The sequence below is a fragment of the Marmota flaviventris genome, chromosome 6 (assembly GCF_047511675.1).
Source record: "Marmota flaviventris isolate mMarFla1 chromosome 6, mMarFla1.hap1, whole genome shotgun sequence".
NCBI classification, from domain to species: domain Eukaryota; kingdom Metazoa; phylum Chordata; class Mammalia; order Rodentia; family Sciuridae; genus Marmota; species Marmota flaviventris.
The window spans coordinates 86,648,388-86,672,957 of record NC_092503.1 but is presented as its reverse complement, the minus strand read 5'-3'; the positions used below and the strand labels follow the sequence as shown (position 1 = coordinate 86,672,957).

Below are 24,570 nucleotides of genomic sequence, written 5' to 3'. Positions count from 1 at the left end.
AGACAGAACAAGTTATTTAAACCGGGTCAAAGCTTCCTTGGCGTTCACTTTTCCCTGAGAACAATCTAGTGCTGGTTCTTATTTTCTCAAGATAAACAAGGTAAGTCAATGTTCCATGCATGTATTTGGGAGATCTTAACAGGAATTTGTTGGTTAATTTATAACTTTTCATAAAATTAAAACAAAAGCCAAATTTCTTTATTATTTCAGTGATGTGCAGCAGTTTTGAAAAATGGTGTTATACTTGAGATTACCAACTATTGAATCAAAAAGGAAAAATGTAAAATTTGTTATGCAGTGAATTAAGTGCTTATAGAAGAATGTTGCAGCTGCAGATATATTTGCAAAATTGTAATGTCCAAATATGATTAACTTTAAATCTAGACTATAGGATTTTAAAGCTGCATTTGTAGTTGAGCACTTCTTGAGCTTATTAGTACCAAAACAGAAAACATCTTAACATTATCACAAGGTTGTATTTCTCTTTAAAGCCATTTTATTTCTATTTTAAAATGTGAGGTATATTTCGTACAATGTATCACTTTTGTATTCATTTAAATTTAAGAACTTTATATGGACATTTCTTTTGGAAATTCAAAAGTATATGTACTTTGCATTTGAAAATTATAAATCACATTTTTCTAGCTGAGCTTCCAGATTTTTGCCTTTCATTTTGTTATGTTCAGACAAGGACCAGAGAAATATAACTTTTAAGAGCACAAGAAAATACCCATATTAAGAGTTTGATGAAACTTCAAAATACAGATTTATCTTGTGTTTTTAGATCATTTATGGAGAAAAATGTACCCAGTTAGTTTCTTCTGATTCCTGTTTCATTCACTCATACACTGATGCGACATTCTAGGTGAAAAGGAGGTTTTTTGTTATCATCATAAGAGTTGTGACAGGCACTCTAAGAACCTTCTGTAAAAGGACAGTTTCACATTCAATAACAATATTATCCCCTAAGCGATACCATCAATATTTATCAGTAATTTCCTTTCTTACTTCTTCCTGAGAGTACTCCAAATCAGAATCTGATGGAGGACACTTTGCATATGAAGGGTTTTTTTTTTTTTAAATATCAAAGAGTCTTCTGCATGTAGCTTGTATTTTGTTTTTATTTTATATTCTGAGTAATGCTTATATGGAATTTCTAATTTTTAGTTTAACACTTAATATTTAACTTCAGAAGCAGGGATTATGCATGGAATGATGGCATAAATATACTTAGGATGACTGTAATACATTTGTGATTTATTTCTTTCCTCCCCTAATTCCCAATTTAGTTTCAGTCATTTGTCTTAAAAGGAATCTCAACATCTGTTTAGTTTTATGCCATCTTTGTGCTTAACCAAGTCAGTGAAATGTCCTCTTGCTCCTTATCTGAGCTTATTATTTGTAGGCAGCAAGAAATAATTTTTTTACTTAAGTAAATTAATTCCTTTTTTTGTCTCCCCCATACTTTGAACTTAAAGAGCAATGGTACAGGACCAATGCTGTTGAGAATTTTTTCTTTTACCTAAATAACCAATTAGTAGCCACTTTGTGCATCTATGGAGATAGACACACAATTAACACACTAGGTTTAAGTTACTAAAATTCATTCACTAGTTTACCCAGAAAACATTGTTGATGACCATGTTTCACAAAACTTTGACACAAAAGTACAATGGAGAGAGATATAGGAGCATACATATTCAGTTGAAAAGTTAAAAATAAGTAAAAGAGTTTGTTATAAGTCTATCACATTAAGCTAAGTATTTTCATAGAATAGTTCATAGTCCATTATCAGTGTATTTGCAGGGGAATAATTGATATAGATGTTTAGAGAACAGAATCATACAACTTAGGCTGGTCAGACTAGGTGGCAAGAAAAAGTACTTTAAGGTAATCATAAAGGATTGGGAAAAGAGGAGAAGGATCTCCCAGGTAGGTAGGATGAAGGGGAGTCCTGAATATAGGAAATGTCAACAGATGAAGAAAGAACCAAATGTGATCAATTTGGCTGTAGCTGAGGATTTCTGGCGGCCACTAGGGAGAGGTAAATGTAAATCAAATCTAGAATCCCTGTAAATGGCATGTTAGACTGTGAGAGGGCCAGTAAAATTGGCACAGGGAACCAATAGGGCATCTCTATGAAAATATGTTCTGGTAGCACAAAACCAGTTGAAATAACAAGAATCTCTGTGTGGGGAGATTAATTGGAATAATAAAAAAGAAATAGGTAGAGGAGATAAGGCAGCAAAAATAACAATCACATTTTCACAATGAAAATATAGCAATACCTTTAACAAATTGGGAAATTAGTAAAAGGCCAGTTTGGGTTATAAATCTCTATTAGAGTTCAGCCAGAGAAGCAGAGTCTGCAGGAGATATATATTCTAGAGATTATTATAAGAAATGGGCTTTACATGATTCTGGGAGCTGGCTAGACAAGTCTGATAAGTCTGAAATCCATAGAGCAGGGCTTGAAGGACCTATAGTCTAGCTCTCTCAGGCACTGGCAGAAACAGCAGTCCAGGGTGGAAGGTCTAGTTCACCAAGGAAGTCTCGCTCACCTCTGCCCTTTTTAGCTTTCACCTGAATGAATGGGCCTTACCTAGATGATCTGAAATAAGACCCCTATTTAATACCAACTGATTTATGCACTCCAAGCACATCTACAAGTTGTCTTCCCAATTTGTTTTTGATAGAACAACTGGAGACAGTAGCTGACACATCCTGAAAATCCCAAAGTGCTATCAACTTGAACATGCTGATAGAAAATTTACAGGTAAAAGCGATCAGGAATGTATTGGACCTTCAGAATTGAAATTTGGGAAACTATATGGAGACGAGGAGTTCTCTGTGGAGAAATGATATCAACATGGTCAAGAGAGTTGAGGAGCTCCTCAGAGAAAATGATAGAAATTTTCCATTAAAGATAAATTTTGAGGAGAAAACCTTTTTAAAGGGCAGAAGAAAGAAAAGTTAACCAAAAAATAATAATCACCAAGGAGCGGGCTAGAGGTATAGAATAGTTTTGAGGGTAATTCTTAGATACAAATAATAATAATATTAAGGGAAGAAGATTAAAGATCTAAGGAAAAAAAACTCTAGTAGCATAGAGCCTTTGCTGACCTCTCACCATGCTTTCTCACTAGCTTTCCAAGATTTCCACTGGAGCAGGAAACATTGCTGATGGTTCCCCTGATTTTCATCCTGGGTCTGGGGATCTTGCTGCCAGAGATCCCAACAGTTTGCATTGAAAGAAAGCCAGTGGTTTTTATTGTGAACTTTGAAAATGCAATTGAAGTGAGATGGATTAGAAAGACTCTGGTGTGCAGATATTTTAGGAAGGAGTGGAGAACGAGAAATTAGAGGAATAGCTATTATTATTGTGTAATGAAAAGGTCTCTTGTGATCTTTGTGTTGCAGTCTTGAATGCCCTTTACCTTCCTCATCTGTCTGCAGATGTGTTTGTACTCACAAATGCAGATTATTGTACTCACAAGGGGTAGCTCAAGCATCTCCTCCCCTGTGGAAAGTTCTTTAACTAACCGTAGCAGAAGTGCCAACTTGGTTCTTTGTCCCATTACTCCCTTAGGCATATGTTATGCTTCTGATCCTCCTGAAATAGTATGGCTCACAAGTTTTCCTACCCCACCAGGTTGTCTGCTACCTTTAATTTTGAATCTACACGAATGTACAGCACCACCATTTAAATGCTTAATATGTATTTGGAAAATGAAGGTATGCATATTTATGCATGTATATAATAAAAAAGTGTAATAGAGTGTGTGTGTGTGTGTGTGTGTATATATATATAGCTTGTGGAAGGAAGAAGGAGAAATTTGGGGATTCTGGTGTTTAAAGAATAAAATTAATGAGAATAAGGCAGAGAAGAGAAGGAGGGTAAGTATGAGAGGAATGCTGCAAAAGAGGAGGAGGAATTGCATCCTCCCCGTATAGAAGATGGGGAGGAGAGGTTTGATGAAGATAAGCATGTAGTTGTAAGTGATACTGGATGGAAGAAATCTATCTTCCCAGGAAATGAAAGACAAATGAGTGTGAGAGAAAATGTGCCATCTCCTAAGAAGATGAGATTTTTTTTAAGGCCAAAAAAAAAAAATTGAAATTTTGGAACTCTGTTTGTTAACTGTGATCTAACACATTTAAAGTGCTTGTAAAAATAAAACACAAGTAAACCAGAGTTAGGAGATGAACTTCTCTGTTGAGGCCGTGCATGTCCCGAAGCACTGGATAGCATCAAAGGTTCAGCATCAAAGGCGATGAGCTAGACTGAACTAATGGGTGTGTAGGTGGACAAGCCCTCTAACAGTCAACTGGTGAGGGTATGATAAAGTGCAAAGCATTTGCTAACTTGGCTCTAGAACCCCTGGGCTTAAGTTTTGGTCGTGCCACTTGCTAAGTCTGTGATTGTGACAAAATTATAAGCTATTGTTCCTTTTCTTTTCTTGTGTGTGTAGTGAGTATGTGGTGTATAATCTGAAGAACCTTTTAGGGGCCTACATGCAAATTTGTTTAATTGCTATTTCACCTCTGCCCCTGGCCATATGCTATCCTATTGCTGATTACAAGTGCTAGTAAGTCAAAAACTGTGTCCTAGCAAAGGGCTCAAGATTATTTTTGTGATAAACTTCTGTTAAAACATTTAGGTAAGAGCATTTTTCTGGGAAAGAGTGTAATTCTGCACATGCTGGGGTGTGTAAAACAGATGCTCCTTCTGTCTGTCCGTCCAACAGAACATTTTTATGACAACTTTAAGACTTGAAAAGTTTACACATATTTGAATTTTACAGTATCATGATTTGGGTTTTGTTTTGTTTTTTTTGGTCACAGGGAAAATACCTTGACCCCTACCCCACTGCTCAAAAATATGTCTTTTCACAAGAAAGATTAAAACTTAAGCATGAATTAGCATAAATCTACTCTTATATTATTATAAGATATTAGTACTGGAAAAGACATTCCATAACATCTAGTTCAACATCCTTATGTTAAGGTTAGAGAAATTAAATCTCATAGATGACCTGTTTCAAGTCAAAGAGCTATTTATGGTAAAACCAGAACTAAATTTATTGCTTTTAATTCAGAGATTTAGTTTTGTATGTAAAGAAACTACGTATCACAGTAGTATTTCAAGCATCTATAATTTTGGTCAATATTCTGTCTTTGTTTATTCAGTACTTATAAGCACTAAATTACATACTATAAGAAATAAAAGATGAAAGAGCTACAGAATCTTCACTAATAGAAAAAGTGTCTGGTAAAATTAAACATGTACTGGATAAATATAATAATAGTTACCAAGGGGGGCTGGGGTTGTGACTCAGCAGTAGAGTGCTCGCCTAGCATGTGCAAGGCCCTGGGTTAAATCCTCAGCACCACATAAAAATAAATAAATAAAATAAAGGTATTGTGTCCAACTACAACTATTTAAAAAAAAAAAAGAGTTACCAAAGGAATAGCAAAGCTCACTTTTGTTCTGTACAAGATTAACATTTTTTATTGATTCTTTTTAGTTATACATGACAGTAGAATTCATTTTGATAAATTGTATAACCATGGAATTTATCTTATTCTAGTTGGGGCCTATCTGTATACATATTTGAAGTTTAATATTGGTATTCCCAGTGGTTGACTGAATTTTTCTCTTAAGGATACTAGAGAGCTAGAAGGAGTCAGAAATCAGGTAAAGCCTGGATTAGTAGAAGATAAACATCTCTGTTGAGGTCATGCACATCCTGAAGCACTGAAAGACTTTCAAGGTGCAGTAGAAGACAATAAATAGGGTTAGGGCCTCAGCTCAGTGGCAGAGCGCTTGCCTAACATGTGTGAGGCACTGGGTTCAATCCCAGCACCACATAAAAATAAACAAATAAAGGCATTAATAGCTACAAAAAAAATCTTTTTAAAAAAAGATAATAAGCAGGACTGAACCAATAGGTGTATAAAGAGATGAGCTCCTTAACTGTCACCTGGTAAGGGCCTAATGAAGTACAAAGCAGTTAGTAACTTGGAGCTAAAACCTCTGGATTTGAATTCTAGTCCTGCCATTTACTGTCTGTAATTGTGGCAAAACCTTTTAACGTCTCTCAACCTTGATTTGCTCCTCAATAAGTTGAAAATAATTTTAAATAGTAGTATTCTTTCTGAATAATATAATTGTTATTTTATGGTGGCAATATAACCAGAAAACAGTCTAGACTGTCCCAGGCCATAGCCTGTCAGCCAAGTGAAATATTAAGAGAAGGGTAACAAAGTCAATAGCTGTTCCAAAACAAGCAGCTAAAATATCCAGACCAAGGATAATGACCCTATGGCTCTTAAAGCCAGTTCAAAGTCACTACAGCAGACCTCACAGTTCATTTTGGAAGTGCTGTAGATATGTGTTGGTGATAATGACTTTCCATGTCAATATTATATTGCAGTGCTCTTGAGAGAACACATGAAGGTTAAAAAGAAGGATCTCATTCTATAGTTGAAATTGCTGGTTTATATTTCTATGGTATTTAACTTTTACAAATTAGCTATCATTTCTCATCAGAATGCATTCTTGAGATAATTCTTTCCTTCTGTACCTTCTGAGGTTCTATCTTTAAGGTTTTTTTGTGTGTTAACGTACCAAATGGTAGGTGATGCTTTCAAACCCATAAAAAAAAAAATGCTCTTTTTTTTCTAGATTGATTTAGAACCTGAATGCTTATTTTCTTTCAAAAAATCTGAACTTATTTTGTATAGAAATACAGCTGAAGTCCACTTGCCAAAAATCTAAGGTACCAGCACTTACAGTACTTCTCTTCCTTTTGTGCTTTTTAAGGGCAATTTCAAGAAGCATTATTGAGAGGCTTTCACTATCATACGCCAAGTTTAGGTTTGTAAGCAAAGTCTTCCTTCTCTACAGAGACAGCAGAACTAAGGGGCTTCTTTGAACTGTGTTAACGAGCAGCTATTGGGTTCCTGTTCATTGCAGGGACACTACAGCACGGTTGCACCCACCCATTGCAAAATGATTTTATTGAAGCAGGAAGATGCTGAAGTCAATAGCAGTCAGACTTGGCCTGTTAAAATGTGAGCAAATGGAGCATGACAACGTGTATTCATGCTGGGTAAACAGTCCACTGCTTACATAATGAGACTTTCCTTATTAACAAAATGGGAAATCAACTTTCATCTACAGTAAAGGCCAGAGACTTTGGAATAGAAAGATTTAGCCTTTAATTATCAATGTATTAGTAAGAATTTGTGGAACCAAAGGCAAAGGATTTAACTTTACTGCACCTTGGATCCTTTAATATTTTGGATGCTGTCAAACAACCCAGGGGTAGGTTTCAGATCTGTTCTACTTTAAAGTGTATCAATTTAACTTACCTATAATTTGCATTTCAGATTTTTCAGCATGGTATTTATTTTTAATACTGCTTTAATATGACATACGCCTCCAAACACATAAAGTAAATAAAGCCACTTAATATTCTTATAAATTTTAATCTGCTCTAATGAAAAAAAGTGCCGAGTCTGTTTTTAGCTTGCATCTTAGTGTTTTCCTCCTTTTTAAATTTTTTATTTATATATTTATTCATTTTCAGTACCAGGAATCAAACCTGGGTAGTCAACCACTGAGTCACATATCTAGCCCTTTTTTAAAAAATTTTTTGTGAGTATCCGGGATTGAACTCAGAAACACTCAACCACTTAGCCATATCTCCAGCCCTATTTTGTATTTTTATTTAGAGAGACAGAGTTTCACTGAATTGCTTAGTGCCTTGTTTTTGTTGAGGCTGGCTTCGAACTTCTGATTCTCCTGTCTCAGCCTCCCAAGCCGCTAGGATTACAGGCATGTGCCAAGGTGCTTGGCCCTTTTTTAAAATTTTTATTTTGCTAAATTGCTTAGGGCGTCACTAAGTTGCTGAGGCTGGCTTTGAACTCATGATCCTCCTGCTTAAGCCTCCAAAGCTGCTGGAATTACAGGTGTGTGCTGCCATGCCCATTTGTAATGTTTTCCTTCTTTAGAAGAGTTACCAGCTCCATAATCTGAGCCTTATTTTTTTGCTCGCACTGTCAGTCAAATCAGGACAGTGTGTTAAGACTCATAATCAAAGTGTGGAAAGAAGAAAGGCAGAAAACAGTTGAGACTCTTCTAATGTCGTCAAATTAGCATCAATAACATGTGCATTACTCATATCCATTTTATTAACATTACTGTAAAGCTTACACACCTGTTTAGGCACATCCCGTCTTCACCCACAGAAACATTAAATACTGTGTTATTTCATTTCAGTTCTGGAGATTGATGAATCTTAATCCATCACGTTTCCTTCACTTTTTAGGCTTTTATTGTATTTCAAGTTCTTGTTCATATAATTTTCAAAAATGAAGTTTGCAGGACTAAAATTAAATAGCTAATACTTTTTATATTCTGTCATGCCAGTTTTCACCACCAAGTGTTTTCTTCTTGCTTCCTGAGTTTTATTTCAGTCTTTGGATGATATACAACTTTGTGTTTTATTATTTCACAACTGTTCTTACTATTGGCAGTGAAGAAGTAATAGCCAGCAGCCCCTCACATCTCATAGACACACAGGCACAAGTCAACCCCTTTTATCAACCTTTTACATGAGGTACCTTCTTGCCAGTCTCAGAATCATTCTTCCTAAATGGCACACAATCCACTGCCAGGCCTCCATAGCAGGGTTTTCTCCACATGTGTTCTCCTTGTCATGTCTGTACTGAGGTGAGTTTGAGCTCAGTTCCAACCTGACATGGAGTAGTCAGAACATTTTGCTTACTTGTCAGAATCACTAGGTGGTAATAAGTACCCTTGTGTTCTTTGCCTCTTAAAATTTGCTCTCTGTCTCTAATTCATTCTCCTCTTAGGTTCTGCAAAATTTCTCCTGAATTTACAAACTTAGCTCTTTCTAGGTGTGCCGAACATTCTTGATACCTTTTCCTTTCTCTTAAACCATTATAATCTTTCTGATAGCTCAGTACTACTATTTTTTTTTTAATTTTCATACCTTTCAAATAGGAAGGTCTATTGGATGTCAGAAATTCATTTACTGAAGTAACTTGTGCAAACCACATGTAGCTAATAACTGAAAATCCACATAAATCTCCAATTGTGATAGAACAAATGAGAGGAAAACATTTCCAAGTGATAATGTTTTAGGAAAATGTTTTGGCCACCTAGTGTAATTCTTCCATTTCTCACTTGAATTTGCTTCTTCTACAGTCAACCAAAATCTCTCAGGGTTGCACACCAGGTCTTTGGAGGATGGAACAAGGTTTGGGTAAAATAGGGTAGTACGTTTGTATTGCTTTATAACTAAGATTTGGCCCAAATGGGATTTCTACAGTACTTTTTGTCTTGCTCCCTGCAAGTTTGCTAGTGAACATGTATGTAATTTTTGTTTACTGAATTGAAAGTATTCTTTCTGACCATAAAGGCCTCAAAGTCACTCTTAAGGGAAATGTCACTATTAAATGGAAATTGGATTATTTTAAAGTTACTAGGATAAAGATATTTCTTTGACCTGTACTTCTTATCTTTTAGTTATATAAATGCAAGAGAAATAAGATAGTTGTTAGCCCATTTACTCTTTCTCCTGAAAATTTTGAAGTTAAAAAAGACTATGGGGCTGGGGTTGTGACTCAGCAGTACAGCGCTTGCCTAGAACATGTGAAGCCCTGAGTTTGATCCTCAACACCACATAAAAATAAATAAATTTTAAAAAGGTATTGGGTCCAACTACAACTAAAACATTAATATAAAAAAAGACTATAGGATTTTCAAATTTAGAGTTTTGAAATGAGTGACCTACTACCTCAATTTTCTTTGCAGTCCCTGCTCAAATCAAATCTTAGCAAATTTTACTTTCACATTCTACTAAAGACATGTAAAGAGACACTCCATTATGTGAGGATCATAAATGAGTCAAAACAATGTGTGCTAGCACATATTGATTTTGTGCAGTAGAAATTTTGTTACACCAAATTTATCCAGCTGTTATGCCACTCAACTTCCATGAGGAAAGATCTGTCTATATCTGTGGGTTTTGAGGTCCTCAGTGTGCCAACATGGAAAATTGTCCCCCAGAGAGACAGAGCAATGACTGGGTCCCTAAGAGATATGTGTACCCAGTAGAAATGTTACTTCTATACATCCACTCCCTTCCTGGTCAGCTCTTAAATTTCTTGACCTTATGGGAGGAAAAGATCTATAAAAGAGAATAGGATTTTGCTATTCCTATAGGATTTCCTTGAATTTTCATCATCGAAATGTGTTGCAAATTTTCAAACCTCACAAAAGCTCCAAACAGAAACACCCAACAGATTTGTTCTAATGATAATTCCTTTAAACTGATCAAAATAAGGGACTTAGTGAATTATGAAGCATGGGGAAGTTATATACATGAGAGATTCTAGGCTTTCCCAAGGCCCTAAACAATAAATGGAAACCCACACTTTATCATATACTAGAAAAGGTCTTATAATATTCTACCTGCCAAACTATCTTTGTCTTTGTCTTGCCCCGTCTCATTATGACACTCTCACAGAGGTGTCCCCATGCTTCCCCTCTCTTCTGCAAGTCAGGGTTTGCACATGTGATTCAGATCTGTCTGATGCACTGGGACTTCAGCATGTGCATGTTGATGGTGCTACCTAACTTCAGGAGTGTGGTCCCTAGAAAGACAACTGAGCCAGTCCAGGATATTGATCCAGTACCATTTGGGTAGGAATTTCTGTGATCCTAGGAATTTAATGGCTAGTTCAGAAGAACAGCAGGATCTTTGGGTAGGCATGTACTTTTAGCCTCTTCTTAGTTCATGAAAATAGAAAGGCTACATATTATATGAACAACTAAGGCCTGATGAGAGCAGAGCAGGCCCTTTCAAGCCTGAGCAGAGTAGATCCTCACACGTATGCTTAAGGGCTGTACATATGCTATCTTTTCATAGTACCTTGAATCTAACATGTTCTTATTAACTGTCTGTTTTGACTCATTAGCTCATTTTGTGATTTTATTTTAAGTACACTTCATATCTATCCTATCTTAAACTGGCCAATACTGATATGGTACATGTATACAACTAAAATGTGGGGAATCATAAATTCCTCTTGACATGAACTTTGCCTTTAGGAGATAATAAAACACATTTTTATTTTATTCATAAAATAAAATATCCATAAACTACATCAAACCATAGTATTTAGTCTTGTTTCTCCAAGTATCTTCTTCTTTCCCCCGCACCACCACCTACAAACACTTACACATAAGTGTTGACTATGGTCTAGGAAAATCATAAGACCTCATAGAATAAATAAGTTCCAGTTCTGCTACTGGTTCAAGCTATATTGAGTCCCCCAAGCAAGCTCCCCCACTTCCCCCAGCCATGTAAAGTGCTTGATGCTATGACTTTCAGATTGGGTGTGGGGCCTCCATCAGTGGTGACAAATGACACATGCCAAGTCTCTTCTAGATTGGTTGTTTTCCTGTTTCAGATTCTTCTTAAAATTTCTGCCTGTCTCTTGGTTTGCCTTCTGGGTGTCCCAAAAAGAATTTCACATGTACCACTTATATTTTAAATCAAATCATCCTAATTTTGTGGGAAAAGCCATTTGGTTCATTTCAGGGAATATGATGAAAAGAACAGAGAAACTACTTCTATATTCTAAAATTAATGATTTTCTTAGAGCATTATAATTATACATAACATTGGGGTTAATTTTGATATAATATTACATGCATGGAATATAATTTGCTCCATTTCAGTCCCCAGTACTTCCCCTTTCTATTCCCTTCTTTCTGCCCCAGTTCCTTTTTCTTTTTCTCTACTGATCTTCCTGCTGTTTATTTATACCTTTTTAATTGGCATTTTATAAATATACATACAGGCGAAATTCACTGTGGTATATTCATATATGTACATAGCATAATTTGGTCAGATTTATTCCATAGTTCCTCCCTTTTTTAAATCTATCATCCCTTCTCCTCTAATCCACTGATCTCCCTTCTATTTTCATGGAATATCACCCTTTTATTCTACTTATTTTGCTCTAGCTTCTGCATATGAGAGAAAACGCTTGACCATAGATTTTCTGAGTCCAGCTTATTTCACTCAGCATCATGCTCTCTATTTCCAGCCATTTCCTAGTAACTGCCATAATTTCAGACATTTTTTGGGGGGAGGAGGTGGGTACTGGGGATTGAACTCAGGGACATTCAACCACTGAGCCATATCCCCATCCCTATTTTTATTTTATATTTAGAGACATGGTTTCACTGAGTTGCTTAGCACCTCACTCTTGATGAGGCTGGCTTTGAACCCACAATCCTCCTGCCTCAGCCTCCGGAGCCACTGGCATTACAGGTGTGTGCCACCACACCCAGCATACCACTTATCTATATCCATTCATCTGTTGATGGACACCTGAGCAAGTTCCATAACTTACCTATTGTGAGTTGCACTGCTATAGACATTGATGTAGCTGTATCACTATAAAATGCAGATATTAGTTCTTTTGGCTAAATACCAAGCAGTGGAAAAGCTATAGAAAAAAAAATTATTCATTTTCTTTGTGATCTAAAACTCTTCTGTCTGTAATTACTTGTGCAGTACAGTCTTTGCTACACCATAATTAGAAATTTCACATATGCATGCTTGTTTCAGAACATTGAACTACTAGGAAATGATTTTTCTTTATTGTACTCTGCATTGTTCCTTAGACATTGAGGTTATTTAGTGAAGATCATTTATTGCTAAAAAATCTTCTCTTCTAACCCTACATTCTCTGAGACTGTATGGGTAAGAATAATTACCTTTGATTCTATTGCTAAATAGGAAACTCAGTCTTCCAAATATGAACCTCTAGAGCACAAATTAGATAAAAATTTAAAAAAAGAAAGAATCTCCTAGCTAAAATTTAGAAAATTGAAACTACTCTTAGAAAAGCTACAATTTTTTATTTTTAAAATATGCATTGGGTTTTGTTAGAAATACTGTCTACTGTGATATATGATTGATTATTATAACAAAACCCCTGCATATACAGTAGCTTAATCAATACTCTCACATATCTCGATGCAGTGGCACACACCTGTAATCCCAGCAGCTCCTGGGGCTGAGGCAGGAAGATCGTGAGTTCAAAGCCAGCCTCAGCAAAAGCAAGGCACTAAGCAACTTAGTGAGACCCTGTCTCTAAATAAAATAGAAAATAGGGCTGGAGATGTGGCTCAGTGGCTGAATGCTCCTGAGTTCAATCCCTGGAACACTCCCTACCCCTGTCAAAGAAAAGACTCTCACATAATTATCCAAGTCAACAGTCCAGTCCTGAGTTGTTCTGGTGACTCTTTCATGTGAAGGGCCCCAGCTCTGCCTGTTTCAGTAATTACTTTCAGCCTGAGACCTGAAGTAACTGCTGCAGCTCTCACCATCATGCCCCCATGCCATCAGAAAGAGAGGCAGGAAGGAAATGCTGGTTAGAAACTCTTCCATTAAAGGAAAATGTGAGAATGCATGTTGGAAACACAAATAGTCTCTGTGACATGTTGCAACTCAATCTTACTGCATTCAATATTGAATTTTAAGTTAAACATGAGGCACAGAAAGAAGAAGAGCTATAAGTCGAGCAAGGTGAATTGGCATGGTTCTGTTTGAAGACCTTATCTGTGCAAAATAATTTGAGCTCTTATTGTGTGACTTTAAACAGGATAGATTATATAATTTAATACTCAACCCTATGATCTAAGCACCACTATCCACCGTTTTCATAGGGGAGGAGAGTGAGGCAGGGTGGACCCAAGCTCCTGCAGACACAGCTAGTAAGTGATGGAACTGGCACCTGAATCCAGACGTTCTGATTCCAGAGTTGCCCTGACCACTTCCTATCCATATACTTGGGATATCAGGCTACCTTTTAAGATTAGATAAGGAGGAAGGAGTCCCTAAATAGCAGTATACTGAGTTTGAATAATTTTTTAAAAATCTGAAACAGGCTATAAAACATTGTTGTTTTCCTGGATTTCAGTCTGAAGTATTGCTTTACTTTTAGTCACAGTGGTAGATGATAAGGATATATTCCATGTTTATACTTAATAAATGGAATCCAGCTGCATCCAAAGTAGCAACTTACACCAAAGGAGATAAAGAAAACAGATCAGAATGAAGTGTGATTTATTTACTCCTGGGAAAATAAATCTGAGGCCTAACTTTCTGAGCATAAAGAGTTGGTTGTATGATTTAGGTAAACCTATGTAATAATACTTCAGATCATCTGTAATCAAAGCAAGCTGAAAACAAGGCTTTCCTAGCCCATGAGCCTTGGCCTCATCCTCAGACCACATAGGTGATTGTTTATCCCCACATATTTTAAGTTGTATTTCAATCATCACATTTATTAAATAAAATGATAACTTCAGAATGTTAAAATAACATATTCATCCCCTAGATGTATTAGTCTGCTAGGGATGCCATAATAAAATGTGACTGGTACAGAAAGGTATATTCACAGTTCTGGAAGCTAGAGGTCTGAGATGGAATGTCTGCAGGGCTGGTTTCTCCAGAGGCCCTCTCCTTGACCCTCTGCCTATTCCAGGGCAGTCCCTCAGTTGCCCCTCTCTCTGGTCCTAATCTATTCCTCATGAAGACACCAATCAGATTGGATTGGAGCCACACTAATGACTTCATCCTGTTCGAATGCAGTTCCATTCTGAGGTACTAGTGACCAAGGCTTCAACATGCATGTTTAGGGGACACAAGTCACGACACAGCACTAGAAACACTTAGGAAATGTGGAGGCTGTGAAATTCAACAACCAGCAGGAGTGAGAAGTCCATCACATTAATGTTTCCTCCTCCCTGACTTGGCTTTGGCCAAAACCTGATGTGGTACAGGTGTGTATTTCAGCAACTATAAACCTCTTTACGTGAATGTTTTCGGGCAGATTTATTAATTCAATATACAGATTACTTAAAACACATAAAAGGCCATCTTGAATTTGCCGCTGCTTATATTTTTACCAGCGGGTGGAGAGGAAGAGTCAAGATCATGTTAGCAAATATTTTGCAGTGAAGATAGGTATTATTGAGTGGTCTAAGCAGACATGACTGACCAGACATTATAGACACTTAACAATATCTGACTGCTACCAGAGAGCAGCTGTTAGCCGAGGCAGAGCAGGAATGAGTGGATATGGGTGTTCAGTACTTTTCTCAAGCAGTCTGCCTAAAGAACTTAATGTTCATGACAGCAAAAAAAAAAAAAAAAAAAAAAATCTTGGTTACAGGAGAGGATACAAGAGCATAAGCACATCATTGAAAAAGATTTGAAGTATTCTATTAAAATAAAATATCAAGGGGATTTATTTCATGCATCTTACTTGAAGTGTTCTATTAAAATAAAATAGTCATGGGAATTTATTTCATGCATCTTACAAAGATATTCTGAATAAAACTATTTTTAGCTACTTCTCCACTATATTTCTTCAATTGTGGATCTTTGTGGAACATGTATAGACAAAAGCAAAACAGTGGGCTTTATGGTTTGTAGGAATAACCTGGAGAATAAGTAAGAGAAAATGAGGAAAACCATAAAAATCAAAGGACTCGCATGAAATTTTCTTAAAATAATCCTTAGACATATGAAATTTGTGTAAGTTGTATTTATCTGGCTTAGAATGAAATGTAGTAAAAACAAAACCTTGGCACAACACAAAAATAATATTTTTGTTTATTTGTTCAAATGCCAAAGAAAATTGTGGCACTCTTAAGGTACCACAACATTGAAAGCACCTGACATTAGCAAAAGAGAACTGCTGGCATTTTTTTTTTTTTTTTGGCTTAGTACTTTCTGTGAAATATCTCATTTAACACTAAAAATAACCTTATGAGCTAAGCATCATCATCATAGCTGAGGAAAGGGAGGCCTGGACAGGCTCCGTAAGCTGTCTGCAGGCACAGAACTGATGTAAGGTGGAATGATATTACTCTACCATACTGCACATAATATGCACAATTTTATAAGGATAGTATTGGTATTAGTAGGACCAAGACCTCGTGATCCTCATTAATAATGATACAACAGCAGCAGCCCAGTGATAGGCCACCACACACCCTGGAGCATTAGATAAAAGGTTTCATAAGGTCGGTCTCTCCTTTGCTTACTTCCCTGGCTTCACATCTTACTGACTTCACTCACAGTAAACTAACTCTGGTTATTCAGGAAACGCAGTTATCATAAGGATCAGTCCTTTTTCTCATTTCAGGGCCCTTAAGTGTGACACTCTCCTGGCCTGAAATACAGCCACACAGTTCCCCTTTCCCTTCATTATCCACACAGTTAAGATTTCCTTTGAAAAGCTCTTGGATGCAATCTAGTCCCTCAGTAAACCCAATACTGTAGGAGTTTATAGTTTGGCTCTGTTGCTGTTATTTTGTTTGAACACCAGACACAGTCATTAGTTTGCTTTTCGATGTTCCATTTTAGAAATCATAAACACCGAGTCGCTTTCAGGAACTGAAGCCAAAGAAGGGAGGAGAAGATCTGCAGTTTGCACCTCATAATTTCTACCTGCTCCTTAAGTGATGATGCAGGCAGCAGTTTCATACTTGCTGTTTGAAATATTCTCTCTCTTCCCTTCTCTTCTTGTCTCTGTAGGATTATTTTAGGGTAATCAGAAGATTACATAGTCTAAGTAGGACATTATTGCATTTATTTTTTGGACCTAATTTTTAAAATTTAATCAATTAGGTATTATTCTTTTAGAGGGGGAGTCCTGGGAATTCAACCCAGGAGGGCTATACAGTGAGCTATATCCCCAGGCCATTTTATGTTTTCTTTTGAGACAAGGTCTTTCTTGATCAATTGCTGCAGGTCTCACTTAAATTGTCTGGGCTTATCTCAAACATGTGATCCTCCTGCCTCAGCCTCTAGCTAGGTGTTATTCTTTCACTGATTTTTCTAGTTAATTGGTAGGATTGGCTAGTTATTATTTTTCTTTAACTTCCTCCCCAACTAACAATATTGTTCTCAATAATGTATTTTTCCCTATCCATCTACATAGAATCAAGCTTTGCTAACACAGAGCCTAAAAAATAGACAACCTCTTGTAATACAATGTGGCTTTCCAAACACTGTCTTTCAATCATAACAAACTTTTTCAAAATAGTCATAAGAGCTATCCCTTTACTCACTTCATTCACTCTTTGACTAGCCACCCATTTTAGGCTCCTAACTATTACTTCACTCAGTCTGTGATCTGCATGGTGTGAAGTACCAACATCACTACTGTGTTTTTACTTGCCAAAAAAAAAAAAAATACAAGTGATAATCAAGCATTCTTTTTTTTTTTCACTTCTTAAAACACTTTCTTCTGATTTCCCCTCCTTACCTTAAAAGTCCTCCTTTTCTTCCTCCTTAATTCTTAATTGTCTTCAGAACCTCTAAACATGGTAATATTTTAGGATTTATTCTGTCTGTTCTTTTTATTTCTATCTCCATTTTCTCCCTAGGTGGTTATGTTTAGCACCATAAATTATAGTTACATCTGCATGTTTCTGTGTCCTATCTGTCTTCTGTCTGTCTGCCTATCTCTAGGTCTGATCTTTTACTCATGTCTTGATGCATACTCACATGTTTTGTATGCCCTGTTCCACACTCTTACTATTATATCTCTAGAATGATGCATATTATATTATATTATATTATTATATTATATTATAGACTTTTGATGCTTAATGAGTATCTTTAAAATGAATTAAGTCACTGGAATGTTTCTAAATATAATATATGCCTTCAACTATGCAGAGTGAGAAATAGTTCATATGTAAATATGACACCTTTTGGAACATTATTTGAGACTAAGTTTGCTCTTCGACAACATAGGTAAAATGTTGCCCCCAAACATTATGGATTTTACTAATTTTTCATGTGTTTATGACTATAAAATATAAAAATGCACTATTTTGTAATTTTTTAGTTATTTGTAGAATACTTGGTACAGCATTTTTAAATCATATTTCATATCATAATTTGATAGTAGACTTATAAGGTTAATGATTCTTTGATTTGTTTAATTAATAAAGGTGGTATTCTTAAAAACAATATTTTCCAAGTATTAACATTTAACACCTTATATCACATTAACTTTGCATGTGTAATGTATTCATTATTATTATAGCACATGGAGACAGATGCAAATAATACATACATTATATGTGATTTTTCACGAAGTTAGCAATGAGCTTGTAATTGTAAGTTTGTATATGTATGTTTACATGAAAATATCTGTATGACTAAAACATTTTTATGTTTGCTAAATAAATAAGACCATTCTTGTGTTTTCTTGAACTGTGGTATATTGGAATGATCACAAGACTGAGATTCAGAAAGTCATGTTTCTAATCCTGCTTTTGCTGCTGACATGTTGAGCCATATTATCCTCTAGAATGTAAGCTCCACTTGGGCAGGCAATTTTGTCTGTTGGGATTATTGCTCTATCACCAGTGCCTAAAAGAAACTGGACCCAGAATCAATGCTGAACAGATTTGTTGCATGAATTACATTTATCCAGATTTACAGTTTTCAAATATATAAAACATGTATAAAACAGAACTGCTTCCAACCCTCACATTCCAATTTAATGTTAGAGCCCTTATGAATTTAAATAAGACATATTCAAAGCTAAAACTGTTTATTCAACCTCTACCTGGGCCTTGACATTGCTCAACTTGTCAAAGCTCTTTTCATTGAATATCTATTTATATGAATAAGACAACAGCTAGATAGCACTCCATCTGCCGTCTCCCATCAGACTAAAACAAAAACTTTACAATTATTAAGGTATTCAGATTCACAAATTTAGGTAAGTACAATAGAAAGTTTAATAACTAACCTCTCAAATGGTGTTTATCCAGTGTGTGTAGCGTGTACACTTGGAAAATATTAAGGCATAAAACCCAACCTAAGAATTTCGGGATGCTCTGTAGATGTACTCTTCTTTAAAGAATCTGGAAATCTCAATTTAAGATTACAAACAAACTAATAAAGATCATTCTATTTTAAAATGTTTCTTGTCATTCATTGAACAAATATGTAGTGAATGACAAACATTTGAAACCTGTGTTAGTAAATGCAAGAAAAATCAAGTCTTGACAGTCTACAGTCAGTGGTCATCTGGACAATCAGTCATCCATAGAGCCCTGAGATCTTTGGCAACAGTCTTTGGGCCAGAGTGAACATCAGCGGACATTAAGAAGACTGGAAAGGAAGCTTGGGAACCTGTGTACTACTGTAAGACAACCACCGCCTCCAGACCTCCAGGGCTCTTCACCAGTCTCCATGACTGTCCTGCAGCACGCTGCTTGCCTCTTCTCTGCTTCATGGCTTGTGTCCTCACTTCCTCCATACTCCTACCTAATGACACCTGACTCCTTTTAAATAAAACCACTGCTGCTTTACCCATCATGCTCTACCCCCTTATACTGCCTAATATTTTGCCATAGCAATTATTACCACCCATATTATATCTTTAATTGTTCATTGCCTTTCCTGTAGAATGTAAGCTTCATAAGAGCAGGAAATTTGTCATTAATTAATATATCCCCCGTATCTAGGATAGTGAATGACACATAGTAGGTGCTTCATAAATAATTGTTGGGTGGATGGATTTTTCTAGCTAAGATTCTCATTATTTTTAGTAAGAATTGATATTCCACCATGTCTGTGTTGCCTCACACTGCCTTTGGTAAACATTTGTTATAAGTGTATCTGGCTCAGTACTTTGGTGATGTAGGTTAAGCATCCCTCCTCTGAAATGCTCAGGATCAGAAGCATGTCAGCTTCTATATTTTTTCAGATTTTGGAATATTTGCATACATATATAAAATGACATACTTGGAGATAGGACCCACATTTAAACACAAGTTCATTTATGCTTCATAAATACCATATATTCATAACCTGAAGTTAGAATACAGTATTTTCAGTGCACCTGCATTTTGATTGCAACCCATCACATGAAATCAGGTGTGGCATTGTGTCAGCACTCAAAAAGTTTGATATTTCGAGCATTTCAGATTTTTGGATTAGGGATGCTCAATCTGTATACACATGAGCTTTGCCCTGTTGCTCACTAGAGTCTAACCAATGTATTATGGACATGAATGAAATGTTGCTCTACCCACAGTGACTTCTTAAATGAACTACATCTAAGAAGAAGGAATAACATAAAAATGAATAACCACCAAAACTAAACTAAATTCCCTTAAAAAGAAAAATGGCCATATCGGGCTGGGGCTGTAGCTCAGTGGCAAAGCACTTGCCTAGCATGTGTGAGGCACTGGGTTCTATCCTTAGCTCCATGTCCATCTACAACTACAAAAGAAAAAAGAAAAAAAAAAGTTTTCTAAATGGCTCTAACTGAAGCAAGGCAGGAATTTCCTTGCCTTCAATAAGTATATGTGATCTACCATAGCAAGTCAGATGGGCAAGCCGCACCAAAAAGGATGAATGGAATTCTTGAGTCAGAGGTGGGGAAAATTGAGACATCCATGTGAATATTGGTAGGACTGTAAATTGCTACATTGTTTTTAAACAACAACTTAGAAATCCCTATTAATATTAAACATTTCTGCCATTTTATTAGCATTTCAACTTCTAGGAATTTCTATAAAATCTCTCCTATAACAACTGGAAATATCAAAATGCCCATCAACAAATAGGTGGCTTAATTTTGAAACCACATAACTGTAATGGAGCAGTGCCATCTTATAAAGAATAAATATAGAACTGTTTGTCATTGTGTTATACTGAATGGAATGAGAAAATTTGCACAGTAGAGATTATAACCACTGTTCCGGGCATACTCACGTTAACAGGAAGAAATAGTCAGAATGCATCAGCCCTAATGGAAATTAGATTCTAACTGGGAAACATACAACAAACAGTTGGTGGTTTGATGGCAGACGAAGCAGTGCTCTGAAGAAAACCAAAGTACAAGGGAACAGAGAGTGATAGGGATCAAAAGAAGTTGTTCTCAGGAGGTGACATTGAAGCAGTGGTCTGAATGAAGTGAGGAAGCAAGGCAAGAACAGAAGGGACAGCCAGTGAGTAAGAAGGGCCCTGAGAAGGCATGCTGGAGTGTTCAAGGACATGCAAGGAAGGCTGTGTGCTGGGAGAACAAGGACATGGAATGAGAGAGAGAAGGTTGTATCTGGGGCCAAATTATTTAGTATTTTGTGAGCCATGATAACAATTTGAGTTTGCCTTAATTTTGATAGTGAGCTGTTATAAGATGTTGTGCAAAGGAGTGACATATTAAGATTTGCATCTTTTGAATCACGCTAACTATTTTGTGGACAATGTTCTGAGGAAGAAAAGAATGCAAGCTGTGAAGCCCGTATGGTGGATATTGCAGTTGCCTGAGTGACAAGAGTGGCTTGAAGTGGGACTGGAGCAGTAGAGAGGAGGGATAGTATCAGATTTATGATCTATTTGAATAAAAAAAAAGCACATGGATTAGCTGATTTATTGGACATAGGTTGTGTTACAAAGAGAAATTGAGGATGACTACAGGGATTTGACCAGAACAATTGAGTGGAGTTGCCATTTGCTGAGGAAGTAGTTGGTGACAGAGGTGGGGAGCAGTCCCACTTTGTCTATGTTAATGTTGGAATGCCTGTTGGACCCCTAAATGGAGGTACTAGGCAGTCGAATTAATGACTGGCGTTTAGGAGAAAGGGTAGGACTGGACTGCAGACACATTTGGAAGGCCTAAAAGTTCTTGCTTGGGATAACTTGGGAAGCAAGTTTAGAAAAAACTGCAAATGTCTAAATGCTCAGTCCTCCTATATCTGAAAGTCTTATAGAAGAAGAGGTTCTCATATAAGAGACTGAAGTGGAGCAACCAGTGAGAAAAGACAAAAAATAAGAGTACTGATCACAGAAGCAAAGTGAAAAGCAAGCATGGGCATAAAGAAAAATAGCTCCTAAATTATTAACCACCATCGTCCTTTAGAGGAATGAAATGAGAAGGAATTTTCAATTTATGGAATACTTGAATATTTTATACCTACACTGATCTTAGAAACAAAAATAGCAATAAGAAGGTTAAGAACAATAAAGCAACAAAAATTTAATCAACCTGCTAAAAAAATACATAAAAGCATCAGTACTAGACAATTTACAAAGGGATTTTACTGACCAAAAATCAGAGGAAGAAATGCTGCCTTTCAAATGACATATCTAAGAGTGTACCTACTCTACAGAGGATTTCTGAGGAAAGACATTTATGTTTGTATTTTGTAGGTGACATTTATAGAGCATTTTCATATATTATTAATGGATATTGGATGATACTATACGGAAAACAGAAAGTAAACCTGAAATACTTATAGAATATGCAGATGGAAAAAAAGTCTTTTTGTTTGGCTGAACTATTGGTGCTGCTCATATGTATAATCAAAAGTTTTAGTTTCATTTCCATGCTATGAATAGAATACTGGCTAGTGCATTTCACAGGGGGGCCCAAGGAAATTGCTCTGAACTTAGAGTGTATCAAGAACATGAACATGACCGGCCGGCATAATTCACAGTACAAATGGAGACATACCCAGAACTGCCAGTGAGAAGTCATGCAGCTGCACCAAAAGGCCATGAGATAAGCTGTGTTGCCTTAGAATTAGGATGGTACCTAGTATCTACTCACGTTATCTATATGCATATGTAACTAGTATATGTTAAAGTGTTGTGAAAATCATCAAAGAAATTACTACTGCTTCACTTTATGAGAATTTCTAATACCTCATGGTACCAAATCTGTTATTTTTCATACTTGGAAGTGTCTCTTTAAAGGACATGACCCCTTCCTTTAGGTCTGCTCCCACAAGCTTGGAGAGTTCCAGACTGGGAGAAACCCATTGGTTTGTTCAATACTATCTTTTCACCTAACCTGTTCGGTGATAAATCTGAATTTTTACTGATGTTTTCAGCAGCCATAATACACCGAGTTCATTTTGATTCATTGACATTTGGGTTCTGTCTGGAACTATGGCCATGGTTCACCTTCTGCTGTACTTTAGCCAAAGCACCCTTTAGTAAAGAGATTCAATTCAGCAAATTATTCTCTGACACTACTACTTTCCTGATTAAATGTATAATTACAAGGAAAATTCACTATGGTATTTTTAGGACCTATTGACACTCAGGGCAAAAACTATCTAAATAGAACTTAGGGTTTCTTTTACTCTTTCCTGTCAGAGTCGGGCCACAAGAAGTTAAAAAGTACCATTCAGAGAAGCACAGAAACAGGAATGGCAGCGGAAATGAGGAAGATGGTGAGACAGCCCAGTCGGGAGTCCACTGATGGCAGCATCAACAGTTACAGCTCTGAGGGAAAGTAAGTGAGTCAGCAGTCCTATGGCCTGGGGACCAGCCCCTGTGTGATGATCAGCAGAACAACAAAGCCCCCTAGGGTTACTGTGCTGCTGTTTCTTGTAACCTGAGTTTCACCATCCATTTACACCAGGGTGACATCTTTCAATTACCCTTCTGCACCTAGTCCCTCAAAGGCAAAAAAAAAAAAAAAAAAAAAAGTTGAGTTACTCTAAATAAGCCATTTACATTATCTAGTAAAGCTAATCTTTACTAATCTTTCACTAATTATATGGTATAGAAATGCTACATTTAATGGATTCTTTTATAAGGAAAATTCATAGTATGCCGTGTCGCCAAAATCTCAATTAAAATTCAGAAGTGAGGAACTAATTTCTGATTTTCCTAGGTTTCTCCAAATTATTTGGGCTCTATGTTGTTGTAAGCAACTTACAATTTCTTGATTTTAAAACATTGTTAACTCATTTTTATCCTAGGGGGAAAATACTCCAGGATCTATCTACCTCATTATTTTGATGGTTGAAGTTTTAGTTCTGAAATTAGCTAATTATGAAAAAAAATGTATTTTGAGTTTATTTATGTAGTTCTTAACCATTTTATATGGATCATAAACAAAAATCTGCATTTTCCTATGCTTAAGAATTTTTCTGGTAAAACTGAACTTTCATTTGGGTAGTACATCTTGTAAATAAATAATTATTATGGTTCAGTGGCTTAAATGGAAATTCTCCATGTACAAATTTTTTTTATAATTATTCATCCATTACTACTAGAATTACTTGTATCCAGTCTACTATTAAAATTTCATTTTCTTTTGCTGGAAACTTTCTATATTGCTTTTACAATGAAATAAATTTATGCAAGTTAACGATTATGATACTCTTTCCCATTCTTGAAACTAGTTGGCCCCTGTTTATTTGATCAAATGATTGATGTGCATGCTTCAGGCAAGGTGTAGCTAAGAACAAAAAAAAAGCAAATGTGAAAGTTACTGAGATAAACTTGCTTACAAAATACCAAAGTTTGAAAATGTAGTATAACGCAATGTGCAAATGAAAGATGAAAGACACTATTTTCTGATACAAAAGAAAGAAAATTTATGTCTACCATGTATAAACCACTTAAACTCTCAGAGATTTATTTTCTTAGTCTCTGAGTGGGATAATATTCTGTG

The 24,570-nt window shown here is 36.1% G+C and overlaps 1 protein-coding gene across 41 annotated transcripts in view; it reads left to right on the top strand.

Annotated features, from left to right (window-relative positions):
* Window positions 1-24,570, top strand: part of Rims1 (regulating synaptic membrane exocytosis 1) — a 451,978-nt gene that overhangs the window by 416,416 nt on the left and 10,992 nt on the right. For all 41 annotated transcript variants that reach the window (XM_071613918.1, XM_027928014.2, XM_027928062.3 and 38 more), the window contains one exon: window positions 23,262-23,400. In XM_071613918.1, coding sequence (XP_071470019.1) covers window positions 23,262-23,400 — 139 coding nt within the window. The remainder of the gene's footprint in view (window positions 1-23,261; window positions 23,401-24,570) is intronic.